The sequence below is a fragment of the Melitaea cinxia genome, chromosome 3 (genome assembly GCF_905220565.1).
Source record: "Melitaea cinxia chromosome 3, ilMelCinx1.1, whole genome shotgun sequence".
NCBI lineage: Eukaryota > Metazoa > Arthropoda > Insecta > Lepidoptera > Nymphalidae > Melitaea > Melitaea cinxia.
The window spans coordinates 10,166,345-10,182,356 of record NC_059396.1 but is presented as its reverse complement, the minus strand read 5'-3'; the positions used below and the strand labels follow the sequence as shown (position 1 = coordinate 10,182,356).

General features: G+C 31.0%; 1 protein-coding gene across 1 annotated transcript; it reads right to left on the bottom strand.

The window, feature by feature from the left end:
• Positions 1-2,347: 2,347 nt before the first annotated feature.
• Positions 2,348-13,403, bottom strand: LOC123669159 (homocysteine S-methyltransferase 1-like). The gene is made up of 7 exons (XM_045602792.1): positions 13,377-13,403; positions 12,876-13,065; positions 10,780-10,950; positions 10,314-10,414; positions 6,957-7,118; positions 3,503-3,717; positions 2,348-2,888 (listed from the first exon to the last, which is right to left on the bottom strand). The coding sequence occupies exons 2-7, from the start codon at positions 13,054-13,056 to the stop codon at positions 2,690-2,692; spliced, it is 1,029 nt and encodes a 342-aa protein (XP_045458748.1). The 5' UTR covers positions 13,057-13,065; positions 13,377-13,403; the 3' UTR covers positions 2,348-2,689.
• Positions 13,404-16,012: the final 2,609 nt, after the last annotated feature.

The window sequence follows — 16,012 nt, the reverse complement described above, 5'->3', positions numbered from 1 at the left end:
TCGGAGAACACGTTAAGCTGTCGGTCCTGGTTGTTATCATGTACACCAGACAGCGATCGTTGTTCATAGCAGAGAACATATCCTACAACCCGCACAGAGGCCTAAGCCCAGCTGTGGGATATTTCAGACTGAAGCGCGAAGCGCGTGTGTCAAATACACCATGTATAATGTTTTTTATTTATTTATAGATTAATGTATTTTTATGCATAATATATAATGCTTTTTCTTTTTGTAAGAAGGGGTACAAATTTTTTGTTTCTCGCATTATTTCAGTTAAATTACCTTATTATAAAAAAAATTGTCTTTATTAGTCAAATATAACTGCTTGTTAGACTTTAATAAAATCAGTCGTTTCAAACGTTATTTTGAGCAAAGCTATGGTACCTAAATAATAATTTTTTAACCATCAAAAGAAAATATTAGATGACATTCTAATCTTTAAATTTATATCACATGTCCCTCAATTTTTAACTTCTGTTGAAAAACATCAAAATAAATAGATGGTTTTATTGCTTTCATTACGATGAAAATTTGGGTCGATCACGGCGTCCGATTGGATGTGATGTATTGGGAGCAGTAAACGTTGATATTTTAAATTTCAATTTACTGACGGGTTTTAACCCCCACCAAAATTAAATTATGGATATAAAAATATAACTGTTTGAAAATAAATTAACATTAAGTGCTTACCTGCTATTTTTAGAATAGATTATATTACCTATTCAGAGTAATTGAACACAATGCTAAGCTAAATTTAAATAGAAAGGTTACCTTTTGAATAGAATCTTAAATTCGTTAAGTAAATTTATTTCATACCGAAAAGTAAAAAATAATATAAAAATACATTAATTATTTTTAATATTACACTCATATAATTATTATTTATATTTATCTACAGCAATGAACAAATTTAAAGCAACAATTTGTAATATCAATATTGCAATTAGGTGTTTAATATACGACTATTATTGTAAACACGATTTTTATAATATGATTGATGAGTTGATGGAGAGATTCTTGGCTAAATAAAAATTAAATTAAAAATTTGAAAAAAAAAACCGACAATAACCTGAGTTGCCCTTAAAAAGTAAATAATAATAATATGAAACTCAATCTTAAAGTACCTAAGTATGTGCGAGTATCAATAATTCTACAAAAAATACATCGCGTTGAGGGACCGCTCCTACTTATTTATTACCTACTACTTATTTATTTTTTCATTAGTATCACATGCGTACCTAAGTCTTTAACCCGAGCCTTATTATTTGGGCAGACGTCGTTCACGGTCGTATCCGATACGCAATATTTTGAAGTAATTTTATAAAAGTTTTCTTTTCTTAATTTTTTTTTTTAAATTCATCTATGTTGCTTAATTAAGTTAGGTTAGTTTAGACTATTTGTCATTGAATTGTTAGGTTTGGAGAAGTTAAAGTAGGTACCTCTTCTCCATCTATTGATTGAGTTTCTTTAATATTTTTTTACTTTTTAAAGGCAACTCAGGTTATTGTGTCGGGGTTTTTTTAATTTTCAATTTAATTTTTTATTTTATAATTTTTACTTTTAGGTAAACTTATTATAATGTAGATTTTGTTTCTCCCCACCACATATATTTGCAGATATTGGGTATTTATCCCCCTGAGTTTTTTCAGGGCTCAACCGATTTTAATTGAACACATTATTTTGTAATGTGCACGTAATGCGCTTTCATATGAGACCCCACTAGATTATATTTGCAGACATTTGGTTATTCTTCCCCACTTGGTGAAAGACAATAACTTTTAAACGATTAAACCGATTTTCATCAAACATATCTAAAAACACTCGCCCGTAACTCACCTTTCATAAAAAAAAAAAAACTAAATTAAAATCGCTTCATCCGTTCGCGAGCTACGGAGCCACAGACAGACAGACAGGCACGGCAAACTTATAACACCCCTCTTTTTGCGTCGGAGGTTAAAAAGATAACGCGCGAGTCATATTTTCTCGAGCTACTTAAAAGAGGAATAGTAGGTATAAACGTAAATGATAAACGAAAACGTAAAAGAAGGAATGTGTTTAATAAATAGAGAATAAATTGGATTGGATAAATATATGATTGTTGCCTAGCTACATACCTACATTTCACTTCTGAATGTCGACCTTTGTTTTCAACGCCGTCATTATTATTATTTTTACCTATAGATTAACCAACTATTTACGAATTAAAATTCCTTATTAATTATTGTAACAATCACCGGAAGTGATGTTAAGTTTTTCTTTTTATTTATTACATACAAATAATTTTCATTTCTTTTATTTTATTCTTCATTTACGTTACCAATCATATAACGTGAAAGTAAAACACTGATTGTTTTATATATTTATATATTTTTAATGCACAACAATTAACATGATAATATTTACAAGTCAGTTTTTAGTGATGCTAATAATTCGATCTCAGAAATGCAATTAATTAAAAATAACAATAATATTATGGTTTAATAAGAACGCAATTGTACGTTAACAGCTGTGTGCTGTTTCTTAACTCGCTTTTAACACATTTTTTTACGTAAATTTTGAGTAAATTCTTAATTAATTGTATGTTTACTGTTAAGTAATTTAAAAAAGAGTTTGTATTGTTCTCGACCTCATTGTTATGTTAACTCTAACATAACAATGTCAAACTCGTGTACATGTAGATGTAATTAGTTCAATTGACATTTGGGGATGTGTTCGCTTCGTATCTGTTCTTAAAACGCCATCGGTCCCGCCAGCAGTGCACCTGATTGCGGATGCGTGATACATCTGCGGCGTACGTGCGACAACATCCTCCGACGTACCGCGCTCCGAGATCTAACCACTCTTGAATAAACACCTCAACGGGCTCACATTTATCACGATCAATCCATCTGAAATAATTTTATATACTTTAATTAGTCTTATATCCATACAGAAAGTCTCACTTCAAATTAACAAGCCCCGTGTAAAAATGACAATGAGACAATAGCGATTAAATCGCCCGCGTTAGCCGCAGTAATCAACGACAGCGCTCTAAGGCCCGCGGCGAAACAGTTTTCTTTAGTTTCTAGCTCAAGACCTTTTACAGAAAATATATTGCATGGTGTAAAAATAAAATAAGGTCGTTGAAATGCTTTTATTTATTTTTTTATTTTAATATTTTTTACAGTGCTGTTCATAGATTTATTGAAGTAAAACTTCTTTAGGCGCATGAAGGTAATTTTTTTCCGGATGAAACTGCAACGTTTTGATGAAACTGCAACGTTTTGATGAAACGGCAACGTTTTTTGAATGGCGCAGGAACGGAAATCTAAAGCTTTAAATTTGTATAAATATAAACGAGACTTAAAAATCAGTTTGTCAAAGAAGTTTCACTTCTGACATGTGTACTTTGTATGCACGCACTTAATTTCTATGATATACATATGTGTTATCGAAAGTTGAATATTGCGTAAATAAAATTGATTATTCGAAAAGCAAGCAAAATACTTATAAAATGTCGTACCCAATCTGAGGATTGTATTTTTCACCCGAATTCGGATAAACGATTAGCGGAATAGGGGCATGTGGTCGATCGTCGTTGATCCCTTTTAGGAGATTCGACACAAAGGACGGCGCGCAGCAGTTCACTCCCACAGCAACTAGCTGATCCGGATTTGCTTCCCAACATTTTTTTGCCACTTTTTGGAAGCTTTCACCATGGGCTATACTTTGGTTATCCTGTAGTAAAAAGATATACTTAGTTCAAGGCATATTCAGTGACATATTAAGAGTATGTCGTATAAGTCTGTTGTGGTGCCATGTAAACACAAATCTTAAAACATTTTTTTCTTTACTTTGAAACAATCACTTTTTGCGAACTAATTAACAATTAATTTTAATGTATGCATTATATTTTTAAATCTTTATTTATTTACAAAGGATTATTCATACATTGATATTTGTTTTATATTTCAATACGACTTTAAATACTTTTGTAGTTGATTAATTTTATCGCAACTACGTTGTCTGTTTCTTAATGTAATTGAAAAACTATATATATATACTTTTGGCACACCAACACAAAAGTAACATAAGTTTAATGAAGTTAAAAAAAATTGCATTAGTTGCAACAGGTTGCCTATATCGCTTAATGGAATTAATCAAAAATTATATGCTAACTATTATCACATGAGAAGTTATTAATTTATTTAATCTTACGTCTTTTTATACCCGGGTAATATAATAATAACAAACTTACAATAAGGAGATAAAAGTAATAGGCGTGGAATAAGTTTTTTCGTATTTTCTAGTAAAACCTTGCAATATTTTTTTTTTTTTTGGTTGGATTGTTTGTAACTGGTTTGTTTTGATACCACAAAAGGTGAAATTTTAAATATGAAATCAAAAAGTAAAAAATAGTTTTCCGCTACTTTTCATTTGTTTTTCTGTCCGCCAAAATGGGTGAATCCAACGAAGAAATTCGGTACATTTTAAGTTTTACTTTAAAAAATGCGACTCAAGCCGCGAAAAAAAATACGTAATGTTTACAGGCCTAATGCAGTGTCAGTAAAGAGTGGCACAAAATTGGTTCAAGCATTATCAGTCAGAAATTTTGATTTCAAAGATGCATTTCGCTCAAGTCACCCAGTCACGGATAAAAGTGACGACATTTTTGAAAAAGTGGAGCTATATCGATTTTTGAGTAGTTACGATTTAGCTGAAGATCTGAGAGTCGACCAAAAATAGTTTTGACCCATTTGAAAAAGACTGGCCATTTAAAAAAAACTCGATGCATGGGTTCCACATGAACTCATGAAAGAAACCTAATGGACCGTGTACTTATTTGCGATTCTATCTTGAGACGTATTGATATCATAACATTTTTGAAGAAAGAGATTAATCACTGAAACAAATTAAAACTGGAAAGTGAATCCTAACCTACGATAAGAATGTACGAAAGAAATCCTAGTCCTTAAAGGTCTGTCGAATTGCACAGACTATCGCGAAACCCGAGTTGATACGCAATAAGGTAATGGTAAGTGTATTGTGGAATTGGAAGGGCATTATTTATTATGAGCTTCTACCGCTGGGCGAAACCATCGATTTGGATTTCTACTGTCTACAGCTGGTGAGATTTAAGTAAGAAATTGAAATAAAGCGACCAAAATTGATCAACAGGAAAGGTCAGGTCTTTCACGACGACAACGTCCGATTACATACGTCTTCTTCAACTCCACTCAACAACAATTGACAGTCTGAAGTTTGACTGGGAAGTCTTAATGCAACCACCATATAGCTCCGATCTTGCACTATCTACGAGATGGAGAGCTGTGGAGCTAAATGGTACAAGTATATTATAATTAATATAAATAAATTTTGTAAAATCTTACCTTGAATTTACATTCAAAATACAAAGAAACTTTTTCCCCGACCTAAATATGTATGTAGTGTCTACCTACCCACCTCGAATCGCTATACGATTTATCGTACGTCTGACCTCATAATCACCGATAGAACTTGCGAGGTCAAGGAACTGAATTAAATTTATTTTCTTAAATTTTCGTTGACTATAATGGATAGGTACAAATTAGTTATTATATACTACGTCTACTACGTCTATAGTGTGTCAGTGTGTCCAATTTTGGTTGTTCGTTGTTTGTGATCGAAACGAAAGAAAAACTTGAAAGATATTTATAAAGTACGGCTCTGCCCGATTTCCAATGATTTTTTTTTTCTCTACAGCACGAACATCGATGAATGTGATAATGTTTAGAGAATAAATAAAAGAATCTACAGTTCGTTACTTCTCTTCATGATATTATCGAATTTTAGTCGCTGTAGTTGAAGGTACTTACAGTATGTACTCGTAAGTATACCCACAGTAGGTTATGCATTACTATTGTGATGCAAATGTAGAACAAAAAGACAGTTACAGACCTGTATTATATCTTTGACCTTATATCGCTTGTCAATGAACTTGTGTATTATAACGCTAATCTCTTTGTTTGTGACAAAACTCTTGAATTAAAGTAAATACATGCTAGTAGGTGTGTGCGTAAGTATAAAACAAATATTAAACATGAAATATTTTCGTAATATTACAAACTATGATTTCACACCAGGTCAACTTGCATCATTTTTGTGATCTGGTTATCATTAATTAATTAATCCTTGAATGTAACAGCTTTAAGTTGAGCTAAGTAAGCACTGCCATTAAGTGTCATAAGCATAAGTTTCTAAATAAATATCAAAAGAACCCGCTTTAAAAATTCTATTCAAATAAAGTATTTTTTTATTATTTTGATTTCGATGTGTACTCATATTTTCGTTTAATCTACATTATGTTAAAATATGACACATTATGTTGCATAAATTAAACTTCTTAAGACGTAAACAATACAATGTATGCACATCCATGTACGGTGTGTCATTAGGCAGAGTTACACAATTTTAATTTATTGGTTTATGCGTCACGTTGCTATCTTTTCAATATTTATATTTAATATTAGGTTATATTAGATTGATATATTTGAAAGTGCTTATGAAATATATTATCAGCGTTATTAATCATGCCACTTGTACGAACTCAAAAACAGTAATATAAATAATAATAAAAAGAACCAAAATAATTTTATGCGTTAACTTATATTGTAATCATAATCAGAAATGCAAGGAAAATATTTATTTCACCATAATGTAATTACCTATACACTCTTAACAAACGTCAAATAAAACTATATTTTTACCTAATAACTATACTTACATATAAATAATGTATGGTAGAAAAATCAACATACAACTTAGAAATTGCTGCATTTTAACATTAGGTATATTACGGAAATACACCCAATGCTAGCCAACCATCTTATCTTTTAAACAAATTAGTAACTTGACAGAAATTCTATCAATTAGAATGAAATTTTATCATGTTCTTATAAATTATTAGATTTTTAATGAGTATAATATTTTGAACTTACCTTGCAACTGAAGGCCAACCAAGCTTTGATTGTAGGAAATTCACGTAGCAAGTCACACAGCATCTCCGCCTCTTCCTGACATGGTATCGTCTCTAGAGCCAATAAATCTACTCCCGCATCCACCAGAGCTTGCATCCGAGGCCTGTGCCATTCACGCATAGTCTATAAAAATTGTGTACATTAATGTCTAATGTTTCACGTTTTATATTTCCACACATATGCTAATATTAAAACTCTCCGTCTTTCAACTCCTCTGCTATTTGTTCGTTCGTACATTATAGAGCTGTGTCTTGGGAACCATAGCAATTAAACTTTTTTATGGAATATATTATAGAAGATCTTTATAACAACACTGAAATTCAAAATAAATATGTTCTTTATGTAAGAAATGTCGTTACTGGTATTTCATTCAAGTTTTTAGTAAAATCGATTCTATATTTTCTAATTATTAAAATATTCAACTGAGGTAGGGCACAGCAGGATTATCCTGCTCGAAGTATGGAGCACTTACAGAAGACCACAGCTAAATAATACTTTTCAAGTAGTATTGTGTTCCTGTTGGTGATTAAGGTTTCCTGGGGGGGATTGGGGATTGGGTCGGCAAAGCGCTTGCGATGCTTCTGGTGTTGCAGGCGTCTATAAGCTACGGTAATCGCTTACCATCAGGTGAGCCGTACGCTTGCTTGGCGACCAAGTTATAATATATATTTAAAAAAAATATAGATATATGAAAAATTAGAAAGCATTAAACTAGCTCATTAAAATCTAATTAATTAAACCTATGTACTGCGTTAGTAAGATATATGAATATTATACGTATGTATCGGAGAGTAATACATTTAGGTTTTATAAGCTAACTAAATCAGTCACAATTTGTTGTAATGTCTTATTAATAGGCATATTAATTATTAAATTATTTTATTTCGCCGCTGTGAGTAGTATAGCATATATTTTGTCTCAAAAAACTGGCTCGACTGGGTTTTTTTAGTCTGATTTTGTTTAGAACATAAAAAAAAAATATATCATTAAATTAAATAAATTGTAAAATTACAAAACAAAAACTTTCCAAATTGTCAAAAAAATCAAATTGCATTTGTATAGATATAATATGCGTTCTTTTTAAATAATTTAGAATTTGATATCTAGATACAGCAGTGCGCTAACCTAGTTCTTCCAACAACACTGCTTTTATCAAAGCGTAGTCGTCCCGTTTGTAGCGCGTTTGATTAACAAAATGAAAAGATTGAGTAATTTTAATACTTAATAAAACGGAACATATTTTCAAATATAAAAAAGCAATCAACCTCGCTAATCTTAGGGTAGACGTAGACTACGACAGCGGCATTAATAAAGTAATGTGGCATATACATTAACCTTGATTACTGATTACATGCCTTAAATCAATGTCGTTGCTTATTAATTAAAAAATGGAATTTGTCTCGTCGAATTCATGAGTATTGAAGTTTCATTCGTATAATGGTATATTTTTTTGAAATGTCGAAAAATGTAAATCAAAATACTGAATTTTATATTTACATATGCCGAGCCCTGGGAAATGATTTAAATATATATTCAACCTTTATTCTAGTGCTGATTTATTTTGTGGGACTCATAGTGCGAATACTACTCTTGTGTTAAGAAACATGAATAAAATATAAGTGCATAAAAACCATCCAAAGTGTAGGGCAAATAAGTATTGAAATATAAATATCTAGAACCTAAATTATATATTTTTTAAGGTACCATTCGTTTACTTACAATTTTTATTTGCAGTATCAGGTTGTTTAATTTGTTAAAAAACGTTACAATGATAGCATGTTGTCGACATATACATGAAATATTCAACTTTAATTGAACTAACCGTCCACTTGATTCTAATATTATCGTTCGTAAAAAAAGACGATAGAAGTGCAAAGGGAGTTTTCATATAGCCAATGTAAAATTTAATTTGCCGGCAACTTTACGACCCTCTTTACGATTTAGCCGACGCTTTTAACCTTTACTTCGCTGTATTGGAATTCATCTAGCCAGAGGGTTCAGTAGAAATATAATAACACAACGCTAAATATTTTCATATTCGTTCCAATATAAAAGGAGTGATTATACCTAAAATGATAATAATGTTTATATACACATATACGAGAACCGATAAAATAAGAGCAACGTTACATGCCTAATGGTGAATTACTGATAAATGTAATGACATATTGCTCATTGCTTTGCTGCAGATTATTTATTCAGTTTTATTTATTTTAAATTTTATAGACATATACAATATACACACACACACACACACACACACACACACACACACACACATATATATATGTGTGTGTGTGGGGGGGGAGTTGTATTATTGAATCTTTTGTCAGAAAAATGGTAATATTGTCATTAGATCCACCGATTCACGATTAAGCAAATTGGTGGATTAAGGTTTTTTTAACCTTTTTATATTTTGACTACGTTGATGATGATCTCATTTTATCGATGTACCTAAATTAAAAATGGTTTTTTTCTGTTTAAGAAGAATCGCAATTATTTTTCACTTAAAGTGATTGAGGAAAAGGCGTTTTACCTAATTATTCATATTCATACGCCATACAAATCTTCTAGCAGTGTAATAAATTTTAGCATAAATTATACTGATACTGCGAGGTTCGCTTCGCCGCAGTTAAAGATTTTATGTTGATATCTACTTTACCATTCTATGACATATCGTTGAGAAAACGATTTATTTATCATTAAAAATTTAGTTGCAATAGAAAATAATGTACCTATAGTATAGAAAAATGATAGATATACACTAAACATTTCACTTTAAAATTTTATTTATACACTTTATTGCACTAAAAATAATGTACAGAAAAAATACACAAAGTTGATGGCAAAGGTGGACTTATCTCTAGAAGAGATCTCTTCCAGTCAACCAACGGTCATGAGAGAGAGTGTCATATAGCGGGGAACACAGTGCAATAAATAGCAACGTAAAAGCTAAATAACTGTAATATTTTACATAAGTACATACATATACACATACACATACACATACACATACACATACACTACATACATACATAAATACAAATACAAGATACAATATTATAGGTAATTATATACTTACATATTTACTAAGTAGATAGTTCATAGCTTTGGTAAAAGAAAAACTTTATTGCAAAATCGATCAGTAGACCTGAGAGTCTAAAATTGTGAAGTTAACTAACTCTAAATAGAAACACAACAGCCTGATTAACATTGAGGTTAATTTATCATTAAATATATATCATAGTCGGTGTTCTATTCGTGGACTATTTGTCTATAGGGATTAGAAGCACTAGATTAAGCGATAGCTATGCCTACCTGAACGGATGTTGTATCTGCATAACTGCCATCGTATTCCGATCCGTCGTGCAGATGAGCCCCGTACGGCCCGACTGATCCCACAACCAATGGAACATGGCCTATATAATAAAAAAAGTATGAATATCACTGACTGCTCATATAATATGCTTTCAAAATATCCATATAAATAACCTAAGCCCTCACGGAGTGTAATTAATGCGTGCTTGCATCCGTCCCTTAGGGGACGAGCTTCGTTAATACCAAAATACAAAGGACTTTGTTATATTATGAGGAAGGTATTTCGGATTATAAAAAACGCTTAAGCACTTGAAAAACTGAAAAAAGTAAGAAGTATATAAAGTATGTACTAAAATAGCATTTTTTAATTACTGTAAAACACCAATACAAATAGAGTGTTAGTGGACATGTTCTTGTATGATAACTGATATAAAAGACTACAATTTCCAACAACGGTTCTACTTACTACTTTGCATGTAGTCCTGATATTCTTCTAGATATAAAGTTCGCGCTTGCTTAGCGAGGTCCACGGCACGTAGAATGAGCTCGTAGCCTTGTTCGGGTGTTACGTCCAAGTGCTCCACGAAGCCATCTACTGACGCTTGATACGTATTCGTTATAATTAAATCTGCTCCAGCTGTAAAAGAAGTCGTTAGTTCTAAAAAAAATAAAAATATTTCATGTGCATTGATTTAATATAATTTTGACATTAAACTGTCTTAAAAACTGAACTGATTAAAAATACCTATCTATGTCCTTATATTATAATAATATTGCTGTATATGTCTTATTAGCAACACTTCAATATAGTTTATGTATAAACTAATTCCATAATTATTAAATTTCTTATCGCGTTACTAATGTTAACGGCGAGAAGGGTAAGGCTTGCAGACATAAACATTTGATATTATTAAAACTTCTTGGAGTATATGGCAACCGCAACATAATCCTTTAGTTAAGTAAGAACTCTAACTGAAAATAGAATATTTGTTTAGTTAAAGAAATTAATTTTGTAATAAACAGTAGACGGGCTCCGAATGGAAACGTATTAGAGAGACAAGGTGATTAATGACGTCGGCGTCGTGTATTCGGCGCTAAAACACCGACGATCACCTATAAAACGCGGCTGGGTACTTGTGCCTCGTCTCTCTTCTACTATGGAAATCTAAGACATATACTTGGTATTTTTACGAGCAGAAAACAACGTTACATTTTCTCTGCAAATTGCAAAATATTGTCTATTATAGAATAGAACGAACTACCTACTTAATACTTTTGTTTAACCGCATAATGATTCTGCAAGATTTTTAGGTTCCAAATAACTAATTTTCGAGATAATACTGGGCGCTTTTATCGTTTACATAAAATACGAGTATGTGTCATATTTTCAGCGAAGTCATAATACAATGGACGATGACATTTTTTATATTTATTCGTATCATTTCTCCTACACTTGCAGGCGGTAAAGCAAGGCAGTAGGCTTTTCGCCTCTAGGGAGTTATTTGCTTGCAGACACTTTTCAGCTTTTCCTTATGAAAAGAAACGGTCCGTTTTGTGGCGAAGAAAAGCGCTTTCATAGGACGATGACACGAGACGGGGTCGCACTCTCACCCTCTGATGCAAGGAAATGACAAGCTAAAAGCGACCTAACGTGTAATTCGTCAAAACACCCATGCACGTATGTGTCTACGTATGTAGTTACAGAGCACTTGTGTCTATGTATGTATTCAGCGAGCTCATGTAATGTGTCTAGATATTCATTCGCGCAACGCCTTTGTAACTGGGAACAACGCAATTACTTTGTACTTCAGAAGCCTTGCTGAATGAGAGTAACCAAATTAGAAGACAGTCATGAAAGCGGTGATATATTGAATCTAAAATTTGATTCCATTAACAACGCAATAAGACATTATTTAATTGCCTACTGAGTTAATGAAATTAAATACATAGAAGAAAACATTTTACGTTTAATTTACATTTACTTGTAATATAATTAAATGGTAATTGATAGAGACGTATTCTTGACTTAACTAGCGTTTTATGACAAAAAACACTAGTTAGTTTTAGTAACATGTGTAATATATAATTACCATAATGATCCCGCTGGCAATCGTTGCAAATTAATATTATGAACGATAGTGACTAAAAAGTTTCCAGTATATTTGGATTGCATAAAATTCAAAAGATTGAATTCAAGAAATTCTACTAAGCTAAAACTATTATTTACTTCTAAACACTGTTTATTTACGAACATGTCGCCTTGAACTGACAAATTTTTGTTATTGTGTTAACGTCTACAACGTTTTGCGTTAGGTAAACTAAAAAATACTATTTACCTACTATCAATGCAAGCATGCTTTTCATAACAACATACATATCTAGTATTAAAAACGTTTGTAGAGCAAAATATTCTAAATATAAAATATAGTTCACTGATCTTAAAAAACATTTTTCGCAGGATTTTGTTTTAATATGAAAAGATGTAAAAAAAAATGTAACGCGACTCAAGGTTCTAAAAATAAATATTTGCTTTATTTACCATGCAATATTTAAAATGGTCACCTCTAAGGAAGTCAAGATGAGTATTCACGACCTCGTTGGGGTGTGTATGCAAGAAGCGGGCGCTCCAAAGAGGGTCACCGTCAATGACGTGACCTACGTGACAAGAAAGTTGCGTGGAGAATCCGCCGTCTAAAACGTATATATGGGGTGGCTTTAAGCCCTCTTCGTTTATCGGTGCCATGATTCAAATCTATAAAAAAATATTACAAATGTTTTATTTATTATTATCTGGAATCTTTTCCTGTTTATATTAAAAAGCAAATACAAAAAAATATAACATATATCATCGTAGAATAATAATGTTACACGAGGTCTATTTATCACATTAATGTCATTTTTTCAAGTTAACAAATAGAAACAGTTATAATTTTTTATAGTGCTCGATATAAACAAGATATTAATAAAATTTATGAAAATCAGCAAAAACATTAAACGATATACCAATAAAATATATTAATCGTTTGTCATTATGTATTTAAAATTGAACAAACACACGAGTACCTGTATATAAAGACAGAGGTAGAATATACGCGTGCGAAAGAAACACGTGTTTGCCCGAGTCGCTCTGAGTAGAGTTGTTAGTCTACTACTTATCTGCACCACTACACGAGAGTCGATAAACGATACAACTATGCAATACCAAAAGCAACTTTGTAATAAAATAGTTATGTATACATACAAAATACTTATCGTAATGTTTCCTTCGAATTAAATTTAATTCAATTTTTAGTCGATATTTAAATAATTTACTTACACTAGTCAAAATTAAAACACGTTGTTTCTTTACTAATGACAAGATCGATTTATTTACATAAAATAGATTCTTGGAGATAATAAACATTTAACGTCCAACTTCACCCTCGCTGTGATTCCGATCTTAAGATTCAATCTCTACAAAACATCAATTTACTTTTCTCGTTGCTATAACGTTTTTTATCTTTACAGTAAAAACTTCGAAAATTCGTAGGTATAGCTAGCTATACGGTACCCTATTCTTGGATGGACTGAGATACAGAGAGTTTTATTTTCCGAATATAGAGTTGTTTTACATTTATTACTATGTTGTTTTAGTTGTATTACAAGCCTAAGGCATAAACACAATTCTAAAAGTTCTAAGTTTATTTATCCGCCATCTGAAATAGATGTCAAAATGTTTTGTATTTTTGCATTACATTTAATGTTCATGAAATTATGTAAAAATTCTTGTAAGTTGTAAAATATTCGAGGATTGTATTTAAATTTAGGAATTTCTAAACTAAAAACTAACAACAAACTTCGACTATAACTTCCTATGTACCTACATGATAAATTGCGACCGTTTTATTCCTTTGTGGAAGCTCCGTTAATTAGGAACGTGAAATATTGAGATATTCTCAAGTTTCTTCTCACAGAGTAATGCAATCAATATCATTACGGGTTCTGAAATGAAATGGAAGGCGGAGGGAGCGCTTCCATTGACAAAGGCCGTTATTAGTTGAATGTGCACAAAGTCGGTAGAGTAATTAATAATACGCTTGTTATAACAAAATATAATAAGAAAACAGAAACAAACTCTATTTTAACTATATTTGAATATCAAGGACTGTTTAGTCATTCTGTAATATGATTTTATACCTAATGTGTTAGTAACAGTATCTTCTAAAATGCTTGTTCATACAAACACTTTAAGGCTAAAGAGTTTTTAGGTATTCGGACGCAACCATCTCAGTTTTGAACGATGCAATATTTAAAAATATTTATTTTTATAAATCTAACTTGCTAAGCAAGGTTCCAGAGTATAAAAATAATAAACGCTGATTAGCAACAATAAATGAAGGTGAACACACGTGCACGATCGAGTTTGTTTTTCTATTAAACATAATTTTTATTATCGACCTTTAAAAACAAAATATGGTAGTAATTGACAAACTAAAAATATCTCTGTCAAGGACGCCAAGCTATTTTTTCCCATAGCACAATATCACAAGTAGCTCTTCAAGGTGTTTTTGTTTGTGCTCCTTAAACACCGTTATTTTTAGATTGTATTACAGGTACTATTTAATATAATCTAGAGTATTGTTATTTTTACATCTATCCTCTATCTCTTGCTGAGGTAGGTAACGTAAGTATATGTGAACGTATTAGTAGCAATATTCAGTCACAATAGCATAAAACAAAATAATAACTTGTGAGAGTGAAAAGGTAAATTATTTTTTACAATATTTTTAGACTACAACCATATTTTAAAAATCTTGACAAACACCTGAGCGCTCGAGAGCTGAGATGTCGAGGTGATCTCTCGTAAAATTACACTATCTTATTTAGATATATAAACTTTTAGTAAACAAAACTGTACAGCTTGTAGTTTTAATATATTACTAAATAACACATGCATTAAAAATATTATATGTATATGTAGCAAAAATATTTTAACACATTTTTAAATTTTATTATTATACAGAGTAGGAAAAATCCATAAATAAGTAACGAAAACTCAAAATGCTAATATGATAATAGTAGTAACAAAATAAAGATAGAAAACAACTATTGAAGTAGCTATTCTACTACGTATAAGCAATATTTTTAATTGTTTATTTTAAACGTCAAGAATCTATCTGCTTTATATATTGATATATTATTAAAATTAACATTATTGATATATTATAAAAACTTATAGTTATAATAAACTTATAATTATAAGTTTATACTGTTTTAATATGAATATACTTACATATTAACAATAAACCTTTACTGTTTTTATTAATACGAAATAAATAAATATTAGTATGTTTTCTGTTTTGATCTCATTGTCAAGAGACGTGCCAATATACACTAAAACACGCGTATCGCACGTTATATCTACAACAACACTAAATTAACACTGAACAAGTGAACACTCTCGATAGTCATTGACTTTCCAGATAATATAGAATTATAGACAGTTATGCTAGTAGTTACTTTTATGATAATGTTAACTTCAACAACTGATTATATTTTGTTACTGACAAAGAGGACGACGAAACACTCTTAACACTGTGTGAGACATTTTCGGATATAGAACAATATCCCCAACAGTCTTTTGACTACTGCGTATATTATACTTAACACATGTTTATTTAATTTCAAACGGACTAATAATAATGAGATAACAACAATAA

What these genes read in the sequence shown, in the direction of transcription:
- LOC123669159 (XM_045602792.1), bottom strand. Translation starts at nt 13,056, where the DNA reads ATGGCACCGATAAACGAAGAGGGCTTAAAGCCACCCCATATATACGTT. An exon ending in TCATCTTGACTTCCTTAGAG is followed by an intron (nt 10,951 to 12,875) that starts GTGACCATTTTA and finishes CTTCTTTTACAG; the next exon opens with CTGGAGCAGATTTAATTATA. An exon ending in AAATACAATCCTCAGATTGG is followed by an intron (nt 2,889 to 3,502) that starts GTACGACATTTT and finishes AAATTATTTCAG; the next exon opens with ATGGATTGATCGTGATAAAT.